General features: G+C 43.1%; 1 protein-coding gene across 1 annotated transcript in view; it reads left to right on the top strand.

Moving 5' to 3' along the window:
* The window catches only part of YTHDC2 (YTH domain containing 2), a 1,963,388-nt gene that overhangs the window by 661,410 nt on the left and 1,280,790 nt on the right, over window positions 1-21,188 (top strand). The window contains exon 9 of the mRNA XM_044059160.1: window positions 18,709-19,108. Within this exon, the coding sequence (XP_043915095.1) occupies window positions 18,709-19,108 (400 nt within the window). The remainder of the gene's footprint in view (window positions 1-18,708; window positions 19,109-21,188) is intronic.

Genomic DNA, 21,188 nt, shown 5'->3' with positions numbered 1-21,188 from the left:
ACCGCCTGAGGACTACTCCTTTGGGGAAACCCTACATACCTTGAGGGAGCATTTCCACTGGGAAGGCCAGGATTACTCAGAATCCAAGAAAAGGCTCAGAGACTTCCTTTTATTACCTCAACACAGACCCCTTGCTATTCCGCCAGTGTTAGATATTGTGGATGATGTGTATACTGAATCTAGCTTAAATCCTGATTTCTTATCTCCAGCCCCTGTTAAACCTGACAGATACTAGAGTCCCTGACTCACATAAATTTCTGTATAAAAGCCCTGTAGCTGACCCTGAAGCTATTTCTCAGGGACCCAAAGGAGTTAAGGCCTCATCAGCCAAGAATCCAGGTCCCTCTGACAGAGATTCCAGAGCATTACACAGATGGGGAAAGAAAGTATGTACGTCTGCAACTTTAGCAGTGAGAGCCATAAATTGCCAGTTTCACATGCTAAAATATCAGCAATTTTTACTGTCTCAGTTAAAACAAAAAATGCTTCCAGAATCAGATCCTCCTAATTTTAAAGAAATGCAGTATTTATTGCATGCAGCTGAACAAGTGGGAAAGCATACTTTGCAATGAGGTTTTGATTCTCTAGAGGCCTCCTGCAGAGCAGCAGTTACAGGCTCTGTCATTAGGAGACATGCTTGGTTAAAAGAACATACGTTACCAGATCATGTTAAAGCAAAATTATTGGATGCACCTTTGCAGCAGGATGTGCTATTTGGAGTTAAGGCAGAAGAGGTATTAAAGAAAATGGAGGATAAGGCAAAATCTATGCAAACGGTGAAGGATTTCTTACAACTTCAGCCTCCTAGATTTAGCAGAAACTGGCCAACTAAGAATTGGTCCTTTCCAATTACAGACAGATCTCTAAGGGGAAGATACAGACGTCCAAGAGGTAGAGGTCAAACACAAGGTCCTTACAGGCCTCGACAATGGGTTGCATTGGACCAGAAAGAAGGGGAAGACAGGCCCCAACCATATAAAAAGCAGCACCATCGACTTCTCACTACAGCTGCCAAACAAATCCCTCTTGGCAGCCCCCTTGGGAGGAAACTGGCACTCTTCTACCACAATTGGCAAATGTTCACCAAAGACCAAATGGGTTCTCAGCATTGTATTTCAAGGTTACAGGTTCAACTTTCACACTCTGCCAAGGTTAAAAGGAATGCCAAATCTGCACCAAATCAATGGGCAGAGGCTCAAAAACAAATTACAGCACTCATGGATATGAGAGCTATTCAAAAGGTACCATCATAGGAGCAAGGACTAGGGTTTTACTCAAGACTCTTTCTGGTACCCAGAAAGGACAAAGCCTGGAGACCCATTCTGGATCTTTCATCTCTAAACACTTACCTGGATGTTCCGAAATTCAAAATGTTGACACTACAGCAGCTTCTTCCCATGCTGGGCAAGAAAGCTTGGCTCGTGACTTTAGACCTCAAGGAGGCATACCTGCATGTCCCTATCAAACAAAATTGCAGAAGATACCTCAGATTCATAGCTGGTTCAATGCACTACTAATTCTCGGCACTGCCCTTTGGCTTATCTACTGTGCCCAGGGTCTTCACAAAGTGCCTGGCACCAGTAATTGCATTTTGCAGACAGAAAGGAATTCAAATTTTTCCGTACCTGGACGACTGCCTGATTCAAGCAGAGAGCAAGGACATTCTTCTAAAGCATCTGGTGTTTGTAAAAAAGTTTTTAAGTTGCCTGGGATACACAGTAAATGAAAAGAAATCAAAACTAGTGCCCTCACAAGAGATTATATTCCTGGGTGCCAGCTTGAACACAACGGCCCAGATGGCTTATCTCACACCAGACAAGGAAGGACAACTGACTCAATACTTTCAATTGATGGCAACAAAGACCCATCTCCCTGCAAGAAAAATTCTGCAGGCCTTGGGTTACATGGCATCCTGCATACTACTAATTCCATATGCCAGACTGCATATGAGGAAACTACAATGGTACCTAAAGAATGTACGGTCTCAACACTATCAAAGTTTGGAAACAGTTATACCACTAATCCCTATCCTTCAACAGGAGTTTCAGTGGTGGGCTGAAGCTTGCCACCTCAACATGGGACAGCCTTTTACACAACCCACAGCCAGGCAAACACTGACAACAGATGCATCGGATTACGCCTGGGGAGCACACATGGCAGGCAAATGTATTCAGGGCACGTGGCGCGCAGAACAAAGGCATCTACACATCAATCAAAAAGAGATGCTAGCTGTACAAAATGCCCTTATAGCTTTAAAGGACCTGCTGCATCCAGGACAACTACTGCTAAAGACGGACAACACCACAGTTATGTGGTACATAAACAAGCAAGGGGGCACTCACTCCTACCCCCTACGTAGACGAGCCATGACCTTGTGGAACACAGCTATAAACCTTCAAGTACAATTCTTGCCATGAGAGAAAAACACACTGGCAGAAGACAAGCAGAGACATCATGCATCCCCACGAATGGGAATTGAATCCACAAATATTCAGAATGATAACACAGAAATGGTGGAGCCCGGACATAGATCTGTTTGCATCCCCAGTAAACTGCCAGCTACAAAAATTCTGCACAAGGAGTTACCCTCTCATTCAGCTGGAAGAACCTACAAGTATATGCTTTCCCACCACTACCTCTCCTGCCAAAGGTACTCCTAAAAGCCAGGCAAGAAGAGCCAAAGATGATCCTGATTGCACCAGACTGGCCACGCCAGCACTGGTACCCAATCTTAAGGAGCTTAGCACAAGAACCACCCTGGATTTTGCCTCAAATCCCACATCTGCTGACTCAGCACAACAATCAAATACTACACAGCCAGCTAAAGACCTTAAACCTAGCTGCATGGAAGATTCCTTAGTCAAGCAAGCAATGCCTCTCTCCAAAGCTGCTATGGATGTCATTCTGGAGGCCAGAAGGCCTAGTACCAGGAAAGCTTATTCGGATAAATGGAAGAGATTCTGTGCCTGGAACCAAGCTCACATCCTTGACCCTCTTGTCCCAAACATTCCTCAGATACTACAATACTTAACTGAGATGCTGGACAAAGGCCTCTCCTTCTCATCCATCAAGATCCACGCCTCTGCCATCTCTGCTCATTACAACACGGATCCACCAATTTTCTCTAATCCTCTGTTAAAACAGTACCTTAGAGGGGCTAAAAACATAAGACCGCCCCGTAGAGCACCTACTCCAACTTGGGACCTCAACTTCGTTTTGGAAAAACTAACTTTACCTCCTTTTGAGCCAGCTAACACAGCAGAATTAAAATATATCTCTTGGAAAACTGCTCTGCTCCTGGCAATAACATCAACACGAAGACTTTCAGAATTACAGGCACTAATGGCAGTGGAACCTTTCCCCATTTTCCACCAGGACAGGGTGTCTTTAAGAACTAACCCTACGTTTATGCCAAAGGTGGTATCTAGGGTGGCTCTAAACCAAACTATTCACCTGCCAACTTTTTATCCTAAACCACAGAATAAACGGGAGAGACTACTGCACTCTTTGGACATTCACAGGCAGTTACGCTTCTACTTGGACAAATCCAAAGCTTTCAGAAAATCTGAGCAATTATTGGTAGCATATGCTGCAGGAGCACAGGGAAAAGCCATTTCAAAACAGAGTATTTCAAACTGGATAGGACATTGTATACGTTTCTGCTACACATACCATGAAAAACCTGTACCTAGCAGCATTAGATCTCACTCCACCAGTTCAACAGCCACTTCAACTGCCTACCTACCAAGGATATTTTGGAAGCAGCAACTTGGAGTTCTGTACATACCTTCACCAAGCATTACCATCTGCCTCTATACTCTAAATCCAGAGCTGGCTACGCCACTGCAGTGCTGCAGGGTCTTATAGCTACCCCAATGCCTTATAGAACCAGCCACCCTACCTCATCTTTGGGATTCCACCCAAGTGTAATGACTGCAGCAGTGTAACACGATGAACATAGTACAGTTTTGTACGTACCATAAATGTAGATGTTCGAGTGTATACACTGCTGCAGTCCAAATTACCCTCCCTCCTTCCCCTCTTACTGGCTGGTACGTACCTATGTCTTCTACTCTTACTACCTATGGGGAGTATTTGCTGGTAGCTGTAAGTTGTTTTTTGCCTTTTTTATGTATGTTTTATTAGCAATTGAAATTACCTACCTATTTAGAGGCACCCTGACATCTGGGGCAAGAAAAACTGAAGAAAATGGCGTCGGCTGCATCTTATATACCCCTGTCGCACTGACGTCAGGGAGGAGGCGACAGCAACTGACGCCGGATCAAGACTTTGGAACTCAGGCTGACTGGGGAACGGCCTGACGGCAGGATAACCCAAGTGTAATGACTGCAGCAAGTGTATACACTCTAACATCTACATTTATGGTAGGTACAAAACTGTACTTTACTTGACCAACTATGATTGACTCTCCTTATTTTCTCCTTCCTTTCTCACCATTATCTCTCTAATGAGCTACGGTGTTTTAAATATATGCAGTGCTAAGTACTTATCTTTGCTGTTCCCAACTTAATCCCATCTCATTCTGACCATTTGCTCATGAGAGTAGAAATACAACCATAACTACTACTGAAACCCTCTAAATAAATTAATTATGCCTGGCAACTTAGCTTCCATATCTTTGAATGATGGTATACTATCTACAGATAAGTGAACCATACTCCCCTTCTCCCTACACGTAGTTCTTTCTTAATCCTTTGGACTAAGTCCTGGATTACCACCAAAAATAATCTTGAAGAAAACTGTTAACCCTGTTTCCCCGATGTACCCGCAGTCAGTCAATTGGGGTACCTCAGCCATCAATATAGTGTTATATAGTATACATTGGTTTGATCAGCTGTCAACTTTCCATCAAACATTGGGTCACAGGGTTCAACAGTGGCACCGTTGCTGTTTAGTAAATTTATAAATAAAATGCAGTTGTTCAGTGAGAGTTCCAAAATGGCTGCACACTGATAAACAGCTTAATTTAAGCTCTCCCAGTGTAAAAAAAAGAAACTGTGGAATAAGAACCAGTGATATTGTCAGCCTGAATAAAATTCCATTACTGGCTAGTAAGTACACTGCTTGGATGCTAGCAAAGAAGAAATTTGGAGAACTTGAAGGAAAATCAACCAGATATGGTGGAGAGAAAGCACTGGCTGGGAAGAATTGTGCAGCTGTTCTGCAGCAAGCAGTTTTGATACAAGAGATGTTTTCTAGTAATTTAAAAGAGAAAAATAAATCTACTTGGAGGTAGTTGAAGTAAATGAAACATTGAAGGTGTATAGCAACTCAGATAAAAGCATGGAAAAATAGAAAAGCTTTAACTAGCCCTTCAAATGAGCTGATAAAATTGCAAACATTACAGGTTGAAATGAAGAAATACTAGCAGAGTATGAGACTTCTCAAGAAGAACTTGTTTCAAAAAATAGAGTTAGAAATCAGAGCATGCAGAAAAAACTGAGATTTTCAGTTGTACTAGAGAAACTGGAAGGGGCAGACTATTAATTTTATTAATGTACAAATAAGCAGCTGGACTGGTATTCCACAGCAGGATTTAACTGAAGAGAGAGACAGACTGTATGCTCCAAAACTGGCTGTGACAAAGCAGCCAAGACCGTTTTAGTAAAAATGCAGTCATACCATCAACCAGAGTTGATCCTAATAAAACTGGCAGAAGGGAAAAGTATTAAAAATTGGAAATGGAGTGTTTGTGGAAAATGAATATTCACTGTACATTAGGCAGAAGAGAAGCCAATTTATACCAGCAATCAGGGAATGTTGAGAGGCTGGTATGAGATTCAAGCTGCTGTGACACACTGTCTTAAGAATGTTTTTTCCAGGATGATCGAAGATATTTTTGGGTGCAGAACAAGCTAAGGAGGAGATAGCTTATCCAACAAAAGGTGAGCCAGCAAATTGTAGGGGAACGGCTTCTCAATATTCTGTCAGTGAAGCTGAAGGAATTTGCCTGTGAAACCTTTTCCAATTTTCGAAAGGAAAATGCTTGCGAGACAGAAAAACAAGCACAGGAGTTGGCTAGAAGCATCAGGAGTACCTTGGATGTAAGCCAGAGCCTGGTGTGTGGAGATGGAGCTGAACAGGAAGAAGAGCAGCAGTGCTGAAATTATTGAATAAACGGGAGATTATAAAACATAAATTTAATTTGTGAAATACAGATTTGCAAGAACAAATGGCTAAAAGACTGGACTTTTATTGACTTTATTAAACTTCTGGGTGGACTATAAAGCATGAACCCCAGTTTGTCATTAATGTTTAAAAGAACACTAAGAGGAATAAATAACTGTAAGTAAAAGTTCTTATTCTTATATCATGAAATATTTTATACAAATGTTAATAAACTGCATGTTGTATATTGTCAGTCATGTTTTGTGTATAGTTGGACATTTTAAAACTGGGGGATTCCTCATTGATGGTTGAATGCATTAAGGATATTAAAGTGAACAAGTACTTTTTTAGTTGCAAGAAATACAGGTACTATAGTATAATGAGATAAGAAAAGATAGACAAAAGCACGTTTAATGTTAATATGTTGTGAACTTGGGCTGCTGGGGTGGAGCTTAAAGATGCACTGATTTTTATTGTATGTAGAATTAAGATTTTTTTTCTCTTATTTTTATAAGGGTGAATGTCTAGATTAATGCACTTGGATTAAGCTGTAAACAAGTGATGTTAAGTTGTCAATCTCACCTTCATTCTTGCTGGATGGGTTCGGAGCCGACCTCGGCTCCGACTCGGCCACTCTAAAAGCTCGAGAGTTGGTTCCACCGGCTCGAGGCTCCCCTTATATCCCACAATGCTAGGCGGTATTACCTCAGATCTCGTTTGCCGCTACAGCTATTGAGACGTGTTGCTTCACCGGCTTCAGGTTAGTGTAGGAAATAGTTTAAAAAAAGTTCAAAAAACCCTTTAAAATTAGTTTTCTAATCAGTTTCCCCTTAGTTTAAAGGTTATTCATCCTTGTTTTTACCAGAAGAACTTATAGTTCTTCCCTTAGGCCTTTGGGCCTTCCCATTCCCTTGGAGTGTGTGTGTTTTTCTGTAGGGACTCTTATTAATCTAGAGTAATTTTATTTAATTTAACTTATTGTTATTTTGTGTATAGTGTAACCGGTGTGTTTGTGTTGTGTTTGGTTGCACTTGTTCCTTGTAATGTCCAAGGATTCGAAGGTCTCAGTCTTCAAGAAGTGTGACTCGTGCTGTCAGAAAATGTCTCTGACAGACGGTCACACTTCTTGTGTGTACTGCCTGGGACCTTTACACCTGCAGGACTGTTGTGCTGTATGCCATGGCTTCAGCCCTAGAGTCCTGCAGGAAAGAAAAAATAAACTCATTTTAAGAGGTTTGCTTAAGCCTGAGGGTTCCCTTACTGCTACTTCGGGCAAACCCTCTAAGGCTTCTAGGTCCTCGACTCCAGCTTCTGAGTCGAGGCCTAAGGCTTCGAAACCTCCTGCTACATCGGCTCCGGCTGGAGCCGATGAGTCTCAGACTGCAGCTTCTGTGGTTTCCTCGGCTCCGGCTGGAGCCGAGGTATTGGAAATTCCTGTGTCGGCTCCGAGCAGACCATCGGAGCCGACATCTAGAAAGAGGTCTAGGTCACCGTCCCTTGGCTCCGTTCATTCGGCTCCAGCATCTCCCTTGCTGTCTGAACGGAGCCATAGATCTCACTCCTCTAGGTCATCGAGGCTTTCAGATCATGACCTTCAGAGGGTAGTGAGTCGACTTCTTAAGTTCGAGGCACTAGCCCAAATGCTTCAGAGACCGACTCATCAGTCGATGCTTGACCCTGTCCCTCAAAATGTTCCTCCTCCGACTCCTTTGAGCTCGGAGCCGGGCGCTGAACCGAGACTGTGGTAGCGCCGGAGCCGATACAATTGTCTTCGGCTCCGTCTTCGGCACCGATTTCTCCCTTGGAAGAATCTCGGCGCCGGACTCCCCTCGTCGGCTCGAGGGGTGAGTGGCATCGGACCCTTGTCCGACCCCGCTCTCCCTCTCGGTGCCTCGGCGCTGGTGAGTTCGGCTCCAACATCGGCCTCGGAGCCATCACTGTCGGTGCCGAGGGGGGTTCTCAGCTTTTCGGAGCGGGGACCTCTGGCTCTGCCTGACAGGGGTGCGTTCGAGGTCATGCGGAGTGTGTTGGAACCTTGTTCAACTCCACAGTCGGCTCCGTCCGCCCCTCCCTCTTTGGTGCCTCAGGTTATGTCTACTCACTCCCTCATCCCAGACCGCAGAGTGCCAGCTCCTCAAGAATCCCCTGTGGGGATCTCATCCTCTTCCGAGGCCTCTCCTGAATTGGCAGGGGAGCCCCCTAGGAAGAGAAAGTGTAAGAGGAAGCACATAGACTCACCTGAGTCTGTCACCTCTGACACAGATTTAGAGGATTCCGAGGGTTCCCCCTGTTCCCCTTCTGAAGATGTCTCATTTGCAGACATTCTAGAAATCCTGAAACAGAGGGGAAATTGGCCAGCCCTTAACCCTTCGGAGGATGAATCTGTGTATCTTGAGGCGTTTGGTTCTCGCCCTTCCACCTCCTGGGTGTCCCCCCCCCTTTGACCCCCTCATACAGGTGGTAGCATAAAAGGCTTGGACGGCTCCTGACTCAGTGGACCCCACCCCCAGGAGACCTTCAAAGTTTATCACAGCACCATCAGATAAACAATTTTTGACCAAGGGAGTTTCTGTGGATGCTATGGTGGTAGCTGCTGCCACTAAGAAGGAACTAGCTGATCCTTCGGTGCCTATCCATCCTCCTAACAAGGAATCTAGGTCTATGGACAGGTACGGGAAGCGGATGTTTTCGTCAGCGACCTTTGCTATGCGTTCGCTGAACTACCTATGCCATTTCACTCGTCTTCAAAGAGATTTGATCAAGGAAGCGAGTGACATGTTGAAGGACCCTACAGCTGCGGGTTTTCAGGACAAGATGAACGCTCAGCTGGCTACCCTAAATTCTATAGCTAACTCCTCCATGCCTCCTTTCATATGCGGCTGATGGAGCGAGCAGAGCCGAGGGACAGGTGTTGCCTTACGCGCATGCCTGGATGCGGCTATGCAATTTTGGACCCTTTAAAACGTCTTTCACTAATTCCCCGTTTGATGGATCATCTCTCTTTGGTCCTCAAGTGAAAGAAACCTTGACGAGGTGCGAGACGGATGGCAAAACTCTTTCTGCCGTCGGAGTCCGTTTTTCTACTCCTTCTAGGCCTTACCCCAAAGGCCAGAAAGGTGGGAAAATGTGGTTCCGCAAACAATCTCAAGGGACTTTGCCTGATGCACAGAGTCAGTTCCCCTCCAGAGGTAGAGGGGGGAACAATAATGGTAGACGTCGCCCTAGAGGCAGGGGGGGTCCGCAGAACCAGGGCAATCGAGAAACCTTTTCCGATAAGCCCTTCCAGCATCCCTGAGGTGTTGCCTGACTGTCCATCTTCGGAGGCAGTCGGGGGAAGATTGTCACTGTACCCAGAAGCCTGGCAATCCCTAACTCAAGACAAGTGGGTACAGTCCATCATTTCCGAAGGCTATTCCATTCCGTTCTTTCGCATTCCAAATCAATCAAAAAAATCCCTTCCAGATGTTCCACCCGCTCAAAGGGATCAAGCAGCGTTGGAAATTTCAAAGTTGCTTGCAAAAAGAGCCATTCAGCCAGTGCCAGCAGACCAGCAAGGATCCGGAATCTACTCCAAATTATTTTTGGTTCCAAAGAAAACAGGGGACTGGAGACCCATTTTGGATCTCAGTATCTTGAACAAGTTGGTCAAGAAAACAAGATTTCGGATGGTCACGCTACAATCCATCCTACCCCTTTTGGGAAAGGAAAACTGGATGTGCTCTATAGACCTCCAGGATGCATACTATCATATAAAAATGAACAGACGCTCCAGGAGATTTCTCCGCTTCCGGCTGGGAACCAGTCATTTTCAATTCAGAGCCCTGCCCTTTGGTCTCACCACTGCCCCGGTGTTTACCAAATGCATGGCAGTGGTAGCTTCTCACCTGAGACGTCAAGGATTCCAGGTGTTTCCATATTTGGATGACTGGCTCCTCACAGCTCCTACCAAGCATCTTCTTCTGATGGCCAGAGACTACACCTTTCGCATTTGTCAAAAGTTAGGCATATCAATAAATTGCGAAAAGTCTGTTTTGTCGCCTTGTCATGCTATTACCTTCATAGGCGCAAATCTAGACGCAGTCAACATGTCTCAAGTAGACTAACAGACCAAAGAATAGCAGACATACGCAAACTGGTCTCCCTTCTCTTCCACAGCAACAGAGTCAAAGCCAGATTAATTCTGAAAGTACTGGGGATTATGGCGGCTGCTATCCCTCTACTTTTGTTAGCCAGATTCCACATGAGAATCCTTCAATGGATGCTCTTCACACAATGGTCATACCAACAACTTCCAATGTCCCACACCATTATGATTACGCAAGCATGCAAGAATCATCTTCTTTGGTGGATGTCTTCCCCTCAGCTCTTCCTGGGAAGACCCTTTGTTCCTCCCCCTCCGGTTGCTACTCTGACAACGGACGCCTCCCTGATCGGGTGGGGGGGGCATTATCAGGGCAGAACAGTCCAGGGCATATGGCAACCAGACGAATGCCACTTGCATATAAATGTTCTAGAGATGAGAGCAGTGCTTTTAGCGTTGCAAGCCCTTCAAGACTCTCTTCCCTTGGGAACGATAGCAATCCAGATGGACAATATGTCTGTAGTGTGGTATATCAACAAACAAGGCGGAACCAGGTCCTACCCCCTATGTCGAGAAGCACTCAGACTGTGGCAATGGGCGATTTCTTCTCAGCGTTTTCTGATAGCAACGCATATCCCCGGGAAGTCCAATCTAATCGCAGACAAATTGAGCAGAGCTATACTCATGCCTCACGAGTGGTCTCTGAAAGATTCTATTCTGGAGAAAATTTTTCTCAAGTGGGGTCAGCCTTGCTGCGACCTTTTTGCTACTCCCCAAAACAGCAAGTGCAGAGATTATTTCACCCTATTCCCGTTACCAGGCCAGCCCAGCAGAGACGCTCTAGTCCAGGTTTGGCCCCGGGGACTTCTGTATGCATTTCCTCCCTTCCCACTAATCTCTCAAGTGATACAGAAAGCTATCGCTCAGAAGGCCTTATTGATCCTCATTGCTCCTTACTGGCCTCGACAGGTTTGGTTCCCCTTTCTACATCAATTTCTGTTGGAGCAACCTTGGCATCTGGACCTAGTTCCAGATCTTTTGATCCATCAATCGGGTCAGTTACATCGCTCCCTGCCCTCTCTGAACCTCACTGCTTGGTTCCTCCAATTCCAACCTTAGCCAGGCTTCCTCAAATATCTCACTCTGTTCGAGATATTTTGATAGCTTCCCATAAATCTTCCACTCGGAAGATTTATCTTAGTAAGTGGAAACGTTTTGCCTATTGGGCTCAAGGAAGGGACATAGATCCTTTCACCGCTTCCATCCAAATAGTCCTTGATTTTCTAGCTGAACTCTTCCATGCAGGTTCATCTCCTTCTACTCTTAAAGTTCAATTGGCAGCTATTTCTAACTTTCATGTGGGCATCTCGGATTCTGCCATCATGTCTCACAAGCTTTGCAAAGCTTTTTGAAGGAGTTTTTCTTCTCAGACCTCCTATAAGAAATCCTCCTCCTTCTTGGGACCTTAATTTAGTTCTCACATCTTTGATTCTTCCCCGCTCGAATCTGCAGCTTCCTGTTCATTGAAATTGCTATCCTGAAAGACTCTCTTTCTGGTAGCCATTACTTCAGCTAGAAGGGTCTCAGAACTTCATGCACTCAGCAGTCGACCACCGTATCTATTGTTTCATAAAGACAGGGTGTCCTTACGAACCAATCCATCCTTTTTACCTAAAGTAGCCTCTGCGTCTAACCTAAATCAAAGCATTGACCTCCCTGTGTTTTTTCCTAACTTTTCTAACAGGTCTGAACAAAAATTGCATTGGCTAGATGTTCATCGTCAGTTTAAGGTATTATTTGGATAGAACCAAACAGATCAGGAAAACTGACCAGTTGTTTGTCTCTTATGCAGAAGGCAGAAAAGGACTTTCAGTTTCAAAGGTATCACTCTCCAGATGGCTAACATCTCTGATTTCCTTTGCTTATGAAATTAGACACCAAAAGCTGCCTAACAAACCTAAGGCTCACTCCACTAGAGCTTTGGCTACTTCTGTAGCCTTCCAAGACAGGCTGCCTATTGACACCATTTGTGCAACGGCTACTTGGGCTACTCCTCACACTTTCATTTCTCATTATAAGTTGGATTTAGCTTCTAGACATAGAGCTAACTTTGGTTCCACTGTTCTCAAGAGTCTGTTCTGATAGGCCACCCAGGACAAGGTGCTGGGGACGCGGTCCCATCCAGCAAGAATGAAGGCGAGATTGACAACTTAACATATAGAAGTTATGTTCTTACCATAACGTTCCATGTTAGTTGTCTTCTTCTCGCCTTCTTTCTTGCGTCCCACCCTCCTTCCCCCTAGCCTGGACAGACCTAGAGGAGTTTGATTGTGACCACTCTTTCTACCACCTCTATTGTAGATAGGTATATGCTATTCTGTGCATATATTCCTTCTTCAGGTTTTCAGGTCACCTTCTTCACTTACTTTTATAGAGGTGGGTTTTTCCCTTTTCCAGTGGTTCTGGAGTTATTTTGGCTGGGCATAGCTTACAAACGAGATCTGAGGTAATACCGCCTAGCATTGTGGGATATAAGGGGAGCCTCGAGCCGGTGGAACCAACTCTCGAGCTTTTAGAGTGGCCGAGTCGGAGCCGAGGTCGGCTCCGAACCCATCCAGCAAAAAAGAAGGCGAGAAGAAGACAACTAACATGGAACGTTATGGTAAGAACATAACTTCTATTTTTTTGTAAGCAAGTAGGCCTGGAAAGTTAGACAAAACGATGAATGCTGTGACAAAATGCTATATTTCTTGTACCTGAAAATATTTTAGCTTGTTCCTTTTCCATTAACCAGTGTTCATTGGGAGTTGAGAAGTTTAAAGCTAAAGGCAGTTGTACATTCTTTTCTAAGTGAAATTTATAAAGACTCATTACCGACTGCATTTACGAGGAAACAAGCAGTTTACAAGTGTAAGCAATTAATCTTGAGCATTCTAAGCTTTATTTGCTGAGGGAAATGCAAAATGTAATGGTACAAAGGCAAGCAGTTCAGCAAAAATAAAGTTTGAAATTGTAGGAAGTGAATAAGAACCCGTTTTTTGTAGCCTTACTAGTATAATTCATTTAATAGAGCAGTGTACAGTTTGGTCTTATTTAAAGATAGCCAGTGCACTTTTTCTTAGGGCTAAAAGTTAATGCTTTCTGAAAGTATACAAGCAGTATTTCACATCTGGGATGAAAACCAGAGATAAGAAAAGAACAGATAGCAATTAAGGTATTTTGAAGCACAGGTTATAGCATGTGCTTTTGCTTGAGTAACCTTAATTTTAGGTTAGGTAATGTTGTACCTGTCAGTTTGGGGCAGTTTATTTCCTATCTGGAAAGTTAAACTTCCTTTTTTGAAGACTCTTATAGGTTTTCTTGTTTTTTTCTATCTTAGTAAGGGATGAGGGTGACGTGAAAATGTATATAGTTCTTGGTTTATGGATTTTCATTAAAACTGAAAGTCTCTAAAATGAGATATAAGGGCATATGGAGATGAGAAGAAACAAATGTAAAAGTTCAGCCCTGCTAAACATTAATGTGTGCTTATGACACGAAAGTTGGAAATGTTGTTGTTCTTCTTTCAGCTTTTTCCCAGTTAGGGGTCGCCACAGCGGAACTCCGGTCCACTAATGATTGGCAGTAGATTTTTATAGGTGCTAAGGTGCCAGCTCAACGCCCAACCTTCAGCAAAGGCACTCCCATTCTACACATGTCTTTCGAATGCCACTTGACTGCGGGGAGGACATGCAGACTCCACACAGAAGGCACTCCAGCCGTGAATCAAACAGAAGAACCTCTTGCTGTGAGGCAACAGTGCTACCGCTGCACCACCGCGGCTTCACACGAAAGTTGGAAATACATATTGAAAAAAAAATAACTGACATTGGTGCAGTGGTAGCATTGTTGCCTCACAGCAAAAGGTTCTCCCGTTCGATTCTCGGCTGGAGCACCTTCTGTGTGTATTCTGCATGTCCTTCCTGCGGTTGAGTGGCGTTCAAAAGACATGAGTAAATGGGCGTGCCTTCGTTGAAGGTTGGGCGTCGGGCTGGCACCTTGGCACCATAAAAATCTACTGCCAATCATTACCGTACCAGAGTTCCACTGTGGCCACCCTTAACAGGGAAAAGCCGAAAGAAGAACATAGTAGGTGGGAATAGTAGCTGTTTATCTTAATGGTTACAGTGTCCATATTATCTTGGAACGTAACTGAACTTCGGTATAGACAAAAGGAAAAGGGTATTGAATGATATTAAAAAATGCAGAGTGCAAATAGCAGTCATTGATGAATGCATTGGAAAAGAAATGAGCATGCAAATTTGACAAAGAAAAGATTTCATGATAGACATTTAGTAGACTATCATGGACCAATGAATAGGGGAGTAATTATACTAATTGCTAGAGGAACTCCAATAGTGAGAGAAGAGGGAAAAAGATAGTGTTGTAGTAAGGGGCTGTTGGCAAGAGAGGATTACAGTTGCACTCATTTATATTCCATCAAACACTGATGTTATAATGCTCTTGAAATTTTTCAGCAGAGTATTATTTATAGATTGGGACTGGTACTTGCAGTAGTGAGGTTGTATCTGGGACCTAAAAAGGAAAATATATCAAAAGAGAGTAGGTTTCTGAAGAGAGATATGAATGTATTTGGTATAAAATACGTGAATTCAGTAGTAGTAACTCTTGACAGGATTTACTTATTCCCAAGGTACAGTAACTGGACAAGAGTATATGGAAATTATATTTCGCAAGAACTTGTCCATTCATTTGATATTTTCAACACATCCAATAACCATTTCAGATCATGCAGCAATACAAGTGCAGGATAATAATGTGAAATGAGACACTTGGATTTTCCCACCTACCTTTTAAAAAGCAGAATGTTTAGTGGAAATTATTTTAAAGTTATTAGGGAAGACAGCAATATTTTCAGACGTAATAGCTAGTGAAAGGGATAATATGAAAATGGAGATTAAAAATAAGGCAGAAATAAAAGAGAACTTTTTTTGTTGTTGTTGTGTCTTTCGGCTTTTCCCGGTTAGGGGTCGCCACAGCGGAGCTCCGGTCCGCTAATGATTGGCAGTTGAATTTTACGTGCTGAGTTGCCGGCCCTAATGCACAACCTTCAACGAAGGTACGCCCATTCACACACGTCTCCACAGAAGACGCTCTAGCTGAGAATCGAACGGGACAGCGTCTTGCTGTGAGGCGACAACGCTACTGCAGCGCCACCACCGTGGATCAGAAATAAAAGACAATGATATGGTTAAAAAGTAATGGAAGTTCCTTAGAGGGATGACAAAGGTTAAAGTACGGCAGAGTAAGGAGAATCTTGCAGGTCAAGAAGAGGCACAAATGCATATTGCTGAAGAGTCAGTAAGGGAGTATTTGGATAATATGCATGTGTTTAGAAAAATTGTTGTGAAGCAACTATTTGTGATAACTCCAGAGCATAAAAAAAAAAACATTTAGCACAATGACTTGGGCAACCGAAAGCAGAAAGAGTAGTTGCCAAGTTTGGGGAGACTGTACAAAGAAAAATAACCAGAGGAACTGTAGAGGTATTAGAGAAATTTTGGAAATTTTCCAAAAATTTGTGCATAGCAGACAGATGCAGAAAGAGCACAATTGGAAATGTATGGAAGACTTAAGTATACCATGTTTTAGAGGTTGATGAGGCTCAGCAACTGACAGTTAAGATAGGAGCAGAAGACTTAAAATTGGTGATTTATAATCAACCATCAAGTAAGTCTCCAGGAGCAGATCGTATTCCTGTGGAAGTTAAGTGGGAAGAAAGTGATATTTAACAGTATTTAAAAGGGGGAACACAAACCTTCTGGAAAAAAGCCGTTGTGGCTGTATTACCTAAAAATGGTAAAGGCCCATCAGACCCAGCTTCACATAGGCCCATTTAAATTTTTAACCATAATTATGAAGTATTTGTTTATATTACTTGAAAGAATGGCAAAGGTGTTGCCAAACGTGATAGATATGAATTGTTGTCGTTTTTTTGGAGGTTAGGCAAACATTTGATATTAATAGAACAGTGATGAACCAGAAGGAAGCAGAAGGTAAGAAAATGCAGCTGCTGTTAATGGGGCTTGATGCAGAAAAAGCATTCAACAGAGTAAGCTAGGATTTTGAGAATTGTGATGGAAGTATTTGTATTCCTTGGTAAAATAGTAGGGATAATTAGGAGGATATGTAAAGGATTGGAGGGAAGAATTAAAGTGGGAGTGTTCTTCTCTGATAAGTTGTGTTGTGTTTGAACAGAGAAACCAGGCAGCTGTGTCCTCTTCCCCTTTGCCATTTGCTTTATATTTAGAGCGATTGGCAAAGAAAATATAGGACTCAGAAATGCAAGGATGGTAATTGGTATGGTAATTGAGAAAAGATGCCTGTATTTGAAGGCAATATTATTCTTTACCTGTTAAGTCCAGAAAAGGACATCTCAGTGTTGTGGAACATTTTGAGACAGTTTCAGGTCTTTTTGAAATGTAAAATTAATGAAATTAAAACAAAGGCTATAGCCATAAATTATGTACCCACATAAAAATTTGTTAGGCAATACCCTTATTTATGGGGATACGAGAAGGTAATGTAGTTAGGTGTACACATATTTAAATGATTCTGTTACAGCAGCTACGGATATGTGGGAAGAGGCTAAACAAAAGATAATGGAAAAACTGAGAAATCAGAAGCTCTTCATTATGGACAGTAACATACAAGTAGCGAGAATGTTTTTAGTGCTCTTGGTTTTATATACAGGTGAGGAATATTTTTTATCAACCAGAGGAGAAGTTGTGCACAATAATAGAGTTGAATACATTTATCTGGGAGAGCAAGAGGCAAGAGTTAAATGGTATAAGTTGATTCTTCCAATAGAACGAGGTGGTTTAGGATTATCTACTCTGAAGGGATATTTTAGAGCTACACAATGAAAGCTCATATACATAACACAAACAAAAGATTATAATTCAAAATGGAAAGGCATCACGGCGAAGCAGGGGAGAAATTCAACAGAGACTGGGATTTTGGATGCAGATCCTTATGGAATATAGCCATGCAGAATATAGATTTTTTTCATAAACTTGTGAGAGTAAAAGAACAGGTTAAAATGGATTTCAGTGGATTTCTTCTGAGAATGTAAAATAAGTGTTTTGCATTTCACTGTGTAGAGTGCACTGTGCTAAGTTGGCAAAAACATATAGCTTGGCATTATTAATAAAAATCAGAAGTAAAATATTTTCTCTTATAAACTATGCCGCTTGTGAAATTTATTATCTATAAGCAGGTCAAGATAAACTCTTGTATGCAGCTGTGTCTCGTCAATATGATATGCAAGATAGGCTAAGGATGAAAGGAATTATTCTTCAGGAACTGAATGTTTAAGATATGGAAAAGAAACTGTCAGCAGACCAGCTTGAAAGGAAAGACTTATTATTCTGGCAAATTCTCAACACTGCTGTTGCAGGCAGAAAAGACACTATGAAGATTGGGACTTTTTCTTTTGTATGAGAGACTTTGATTATTTTAAGCTGAAGTACGGTGATATATATATATATATATATATATATATATATATATATATATATATATATATATATATACCTTTCATTGTTAAGCTAGATATAAACTTTGTCTACAGTAAATGAATGTCGTAACAGCAGAACTGTCTGTGTATTCATTGAGTAAAGGTACAGACTGCTGTGAATAGTGTAGTATAACTTTTAACAGTGGTGAGACCAGTCCAGTCCAAACAACCGGGGGGGGGGTGACCTGAAGAGTTGCCTCTCACAGTGCGACATTCCAGCGCAGACCTTCTTAGAATCGATTTTTCTCTTCCTAAACTTTGTCTATTGACTGGTGGACAAACACTGCAGCGCACTACAGGGCAGTACAGTGATTTTTTTTCAGACAGTCGGTGATTCATAAGGTATTAAACACTACTGCCTAAATTTTCCTATCACCAGCATCTAGTGAAAGACTGCAGAGAATTTTCCCACAACTGATCTTCGTGTCAAGACTGGCCACCTTGTCCTGAACATTTGTGGTAAATTTTTCTTCCGTTTTTCTTTTAACAATGAATGCAATTCATGAAAATGCCAAGAAGTGCACTCGGTCTTTAACTTTTGATGTGTCTGAACCATAAATAAATGTGTGGAATTATTTAAGTACATGGTATGATCAGCATGTTAGCACCTGTAAGTCTTTACTAGGTAAAACTGACGATCCAACATTATGCAAATGGATTGCTACCTTTGATTGGTATGTACATAAGGCAAAAGTGCAACAAAATGTACAAAAATGTGCTATTTGCAATGATTTAAATGCTGCTTTTTGCATGTCTTGTCATAAGCATATTATACAAAGCCTGGAACACAAGGATAAAGTAATGCCCGAAACACAGACAATGGTTCCTGTTTCTATATATCCTCTTGCAAAAGATTTATTAGAGGGTGATGCAGATGTCAAAGTTTGTACTTTACAGTCTGATTTGCAGGAGTTTAAAGATTGGATTGCTAAAGTTAGCAAGCAGCAGGATCTTGACCTCATGGGTCATTTTCAGACTTACTGTGATAAATGGAATGCGTCTGGTAAACTGCATGCTGACACCACTGGATGTACAAAAGAATTTTCTCAGTTTTTGAAAGTCTCACAGACTGAAATTAAGACTTTTACACAAACTGTTATTGGACAGGGCAGTAAGGCTATTGGTATGATAGAAGGGTCAATGAGTAAAATTGTCCATTTGCAAGAAAAATATGACAAGCAGCTGGCAGACGCACAGCATGACGTAATTGTTGCTAGGGAGGAAATAAAAACATTACGAGCTCAGTTGGAGACGCAGGAATCTGAGGCTGCTAGAGTAACAGAGTTAGCTAATCAAGATCTTTTAAGATTACAAGCCCTGTTAGAAAAATTTCAGTCTAAAGCACTACAAAATGCTGATGTCCTTCAAGCATGCATCTGCAGTCATAACATATGGGTTGTCCTGCCTCAGGCAGCCCTTCGGTCGGCCGGATTCCAAAGTCTGGGTCTGGCCTCGGCTGATGTCGCACTTTCCCCGACGTCAGAGCATCTGGGGTATAAAAGCATCAGCCGACTCCATTTTCCTCAGTCTTTCTTGCCGCGCGGTGCCCGAAGCAGAAGCTGTTCGCAAGTGCCGGTCGGTCAGATCCAGTGATTTCAGCTACCGAAGACTTCGAAAAAAGCTAAGTACCCCGTTGGGGACTCTTTCTTGCCTCAGCCGATGTCAGACAATGTAAATAATTGTTTAACTTGTGGGAAACAAATACCTCATAAGGATTTCCATTCTTACTGCCTTCCTTGCTTAGGCCCAGACCACGACGTATCAGCCTGTTTAGCCTGTGCCTCCTTCAACTGACGAACTCTTAGACATCGGTCGGAGTTTGCAGAGGAATTTTTTGGAGCCGCTTTTGCTTATAAAATGCCATCGGAGACTCGAACTTCGCATATGGTCAAAAAACGCAAGGAAAAGGACCGACACTCGCGGCCCGCGGTTTCAGCTGAAACCACGGCTAGGCCTACCACGAGTGTTTCGGTTTCGGCCGAAACCGAGTCCTCGGCGATTCCTTCTTCCGAAACCATACTTCCGACCACGGAGGCCCGAGAGGCCCCGGCTGAGTCGGCTTCAGAACTACCTACCGAAGCTAGTGTACAGGAATTGTCCGACACCATTCCTTTGGACATTTCTACCCCTGCACGTGGGGCAGCTAGGCCCCCTGCTTCCATGTCCATTAAGGCCTTTTCAAGGGCTAAAGCTGCCAAACTTTCAAAAGCTTTGCCTACCAAATCTTCCTCCCAGAGGCCTTCCCTCTAGTTCACAGATCCTCAGCCTTGCTGAGGACCTTATTTCCTTAATTAGGGGTACACAACCTCACCCAGGCAGGGCCTCTCAACCTCCTCCAGACAAAAGGCCCAGGACTGACCCCTCTGATCCACACTTCTCAGATGACTCCACTGATGGATCTGAGTTGTCAAACCACCAGGAAGGGGCTTACTCGCCTTACGAGTATTCAGATGCAGAGGAATCTATCCCTCCGGCCTCTCCTCCTGAGGAGTTTTCCTTTGGTGAGACTTTACACTCCATGAGAGAGCATTTTCAATGGCAAGGTCAGGATTTCTCCGATTCTAGAAAAAGATTAAGGACCTTCTTGCATTTGCCACAGCATAGGCCCTTAGCTATACCTCCTGTTCTGAATGTAATTGATGATGTGTTCAATGATGTCAGTACAGCCCCTGATACTCTCCCTCCGGCCCCTGCCAAACCTGACAGATACTACAGGGTCCCGGATTCTCATTTCCATTTGTATAAAGCCCATTCTGCAGACCCAGAAACTATTTCTCAGGGCCCTAAAGGGGTTGCGGCCGCTACTGCCAAAAATCCTCTACCCTCTGACAGAGAGTCCAGAGCTTTAGAGAGATGGGGAAAGAAGGTGTATACTTCTGCAACTCTTTCTGTCAGGGCTTTAAACTGTCAATTTCATATGATACAGTACCAGGAGTGTTTGTTAGATGAATTGAATATGAAACTTTTTTCTCCTGAACCCCTACACCGTAAATCCCTTCAGGATTTGGTACACAACTCACAACAGGTTAGTAATCATTTCTTAAAATGTGGCTATGATGCACTGGAGGCTTCATTTAGATCAGCTATGACTGGGGCAGTTATTCGTAGGCATGCCTGGCTGAAGGACCAATCTTTGCCAGACCATGTCAAAGCTAAACTCCTGGATGCTCCAATGGAGAAACAAAATTTATTTGGCTCCTCTGCTCAGGAGATCTTAAAAAAGGTTGAAGAAAAGGCAAAATCTGTGCAAACAGTTAAAGATTTCCTGCAAGTTCAACCACCGAGATTCAGCAGAAACTGGCCTACTAAGAATTGGTCCTTTCCAGACTCGGACAGAGCCCAGAGTGGCAGGAACAGGCGCCCTAGAGGCAGAGGTCAATCGAAGGGCTCCTACAGAGG

This window comes from Protopterus annectens, chromosome 17.part0 (genome assembly GCF_019279795.1).
Source record: "Protopterus annectens isolate FY-2018-M chromosome 17.part0, PAN1.0, whole genome shotgun sequence".
Taxonomy (NCBI): Eukaryota; Metazoa; Chordata; order Ceratodontiformes; family Protopteridae; genus Protopterus; species Protopterus annectens.
Note: the sequence above shows the minus strand (reverse complement) of the source record. Positions and strands in the feature narration are given on the sequence as shown.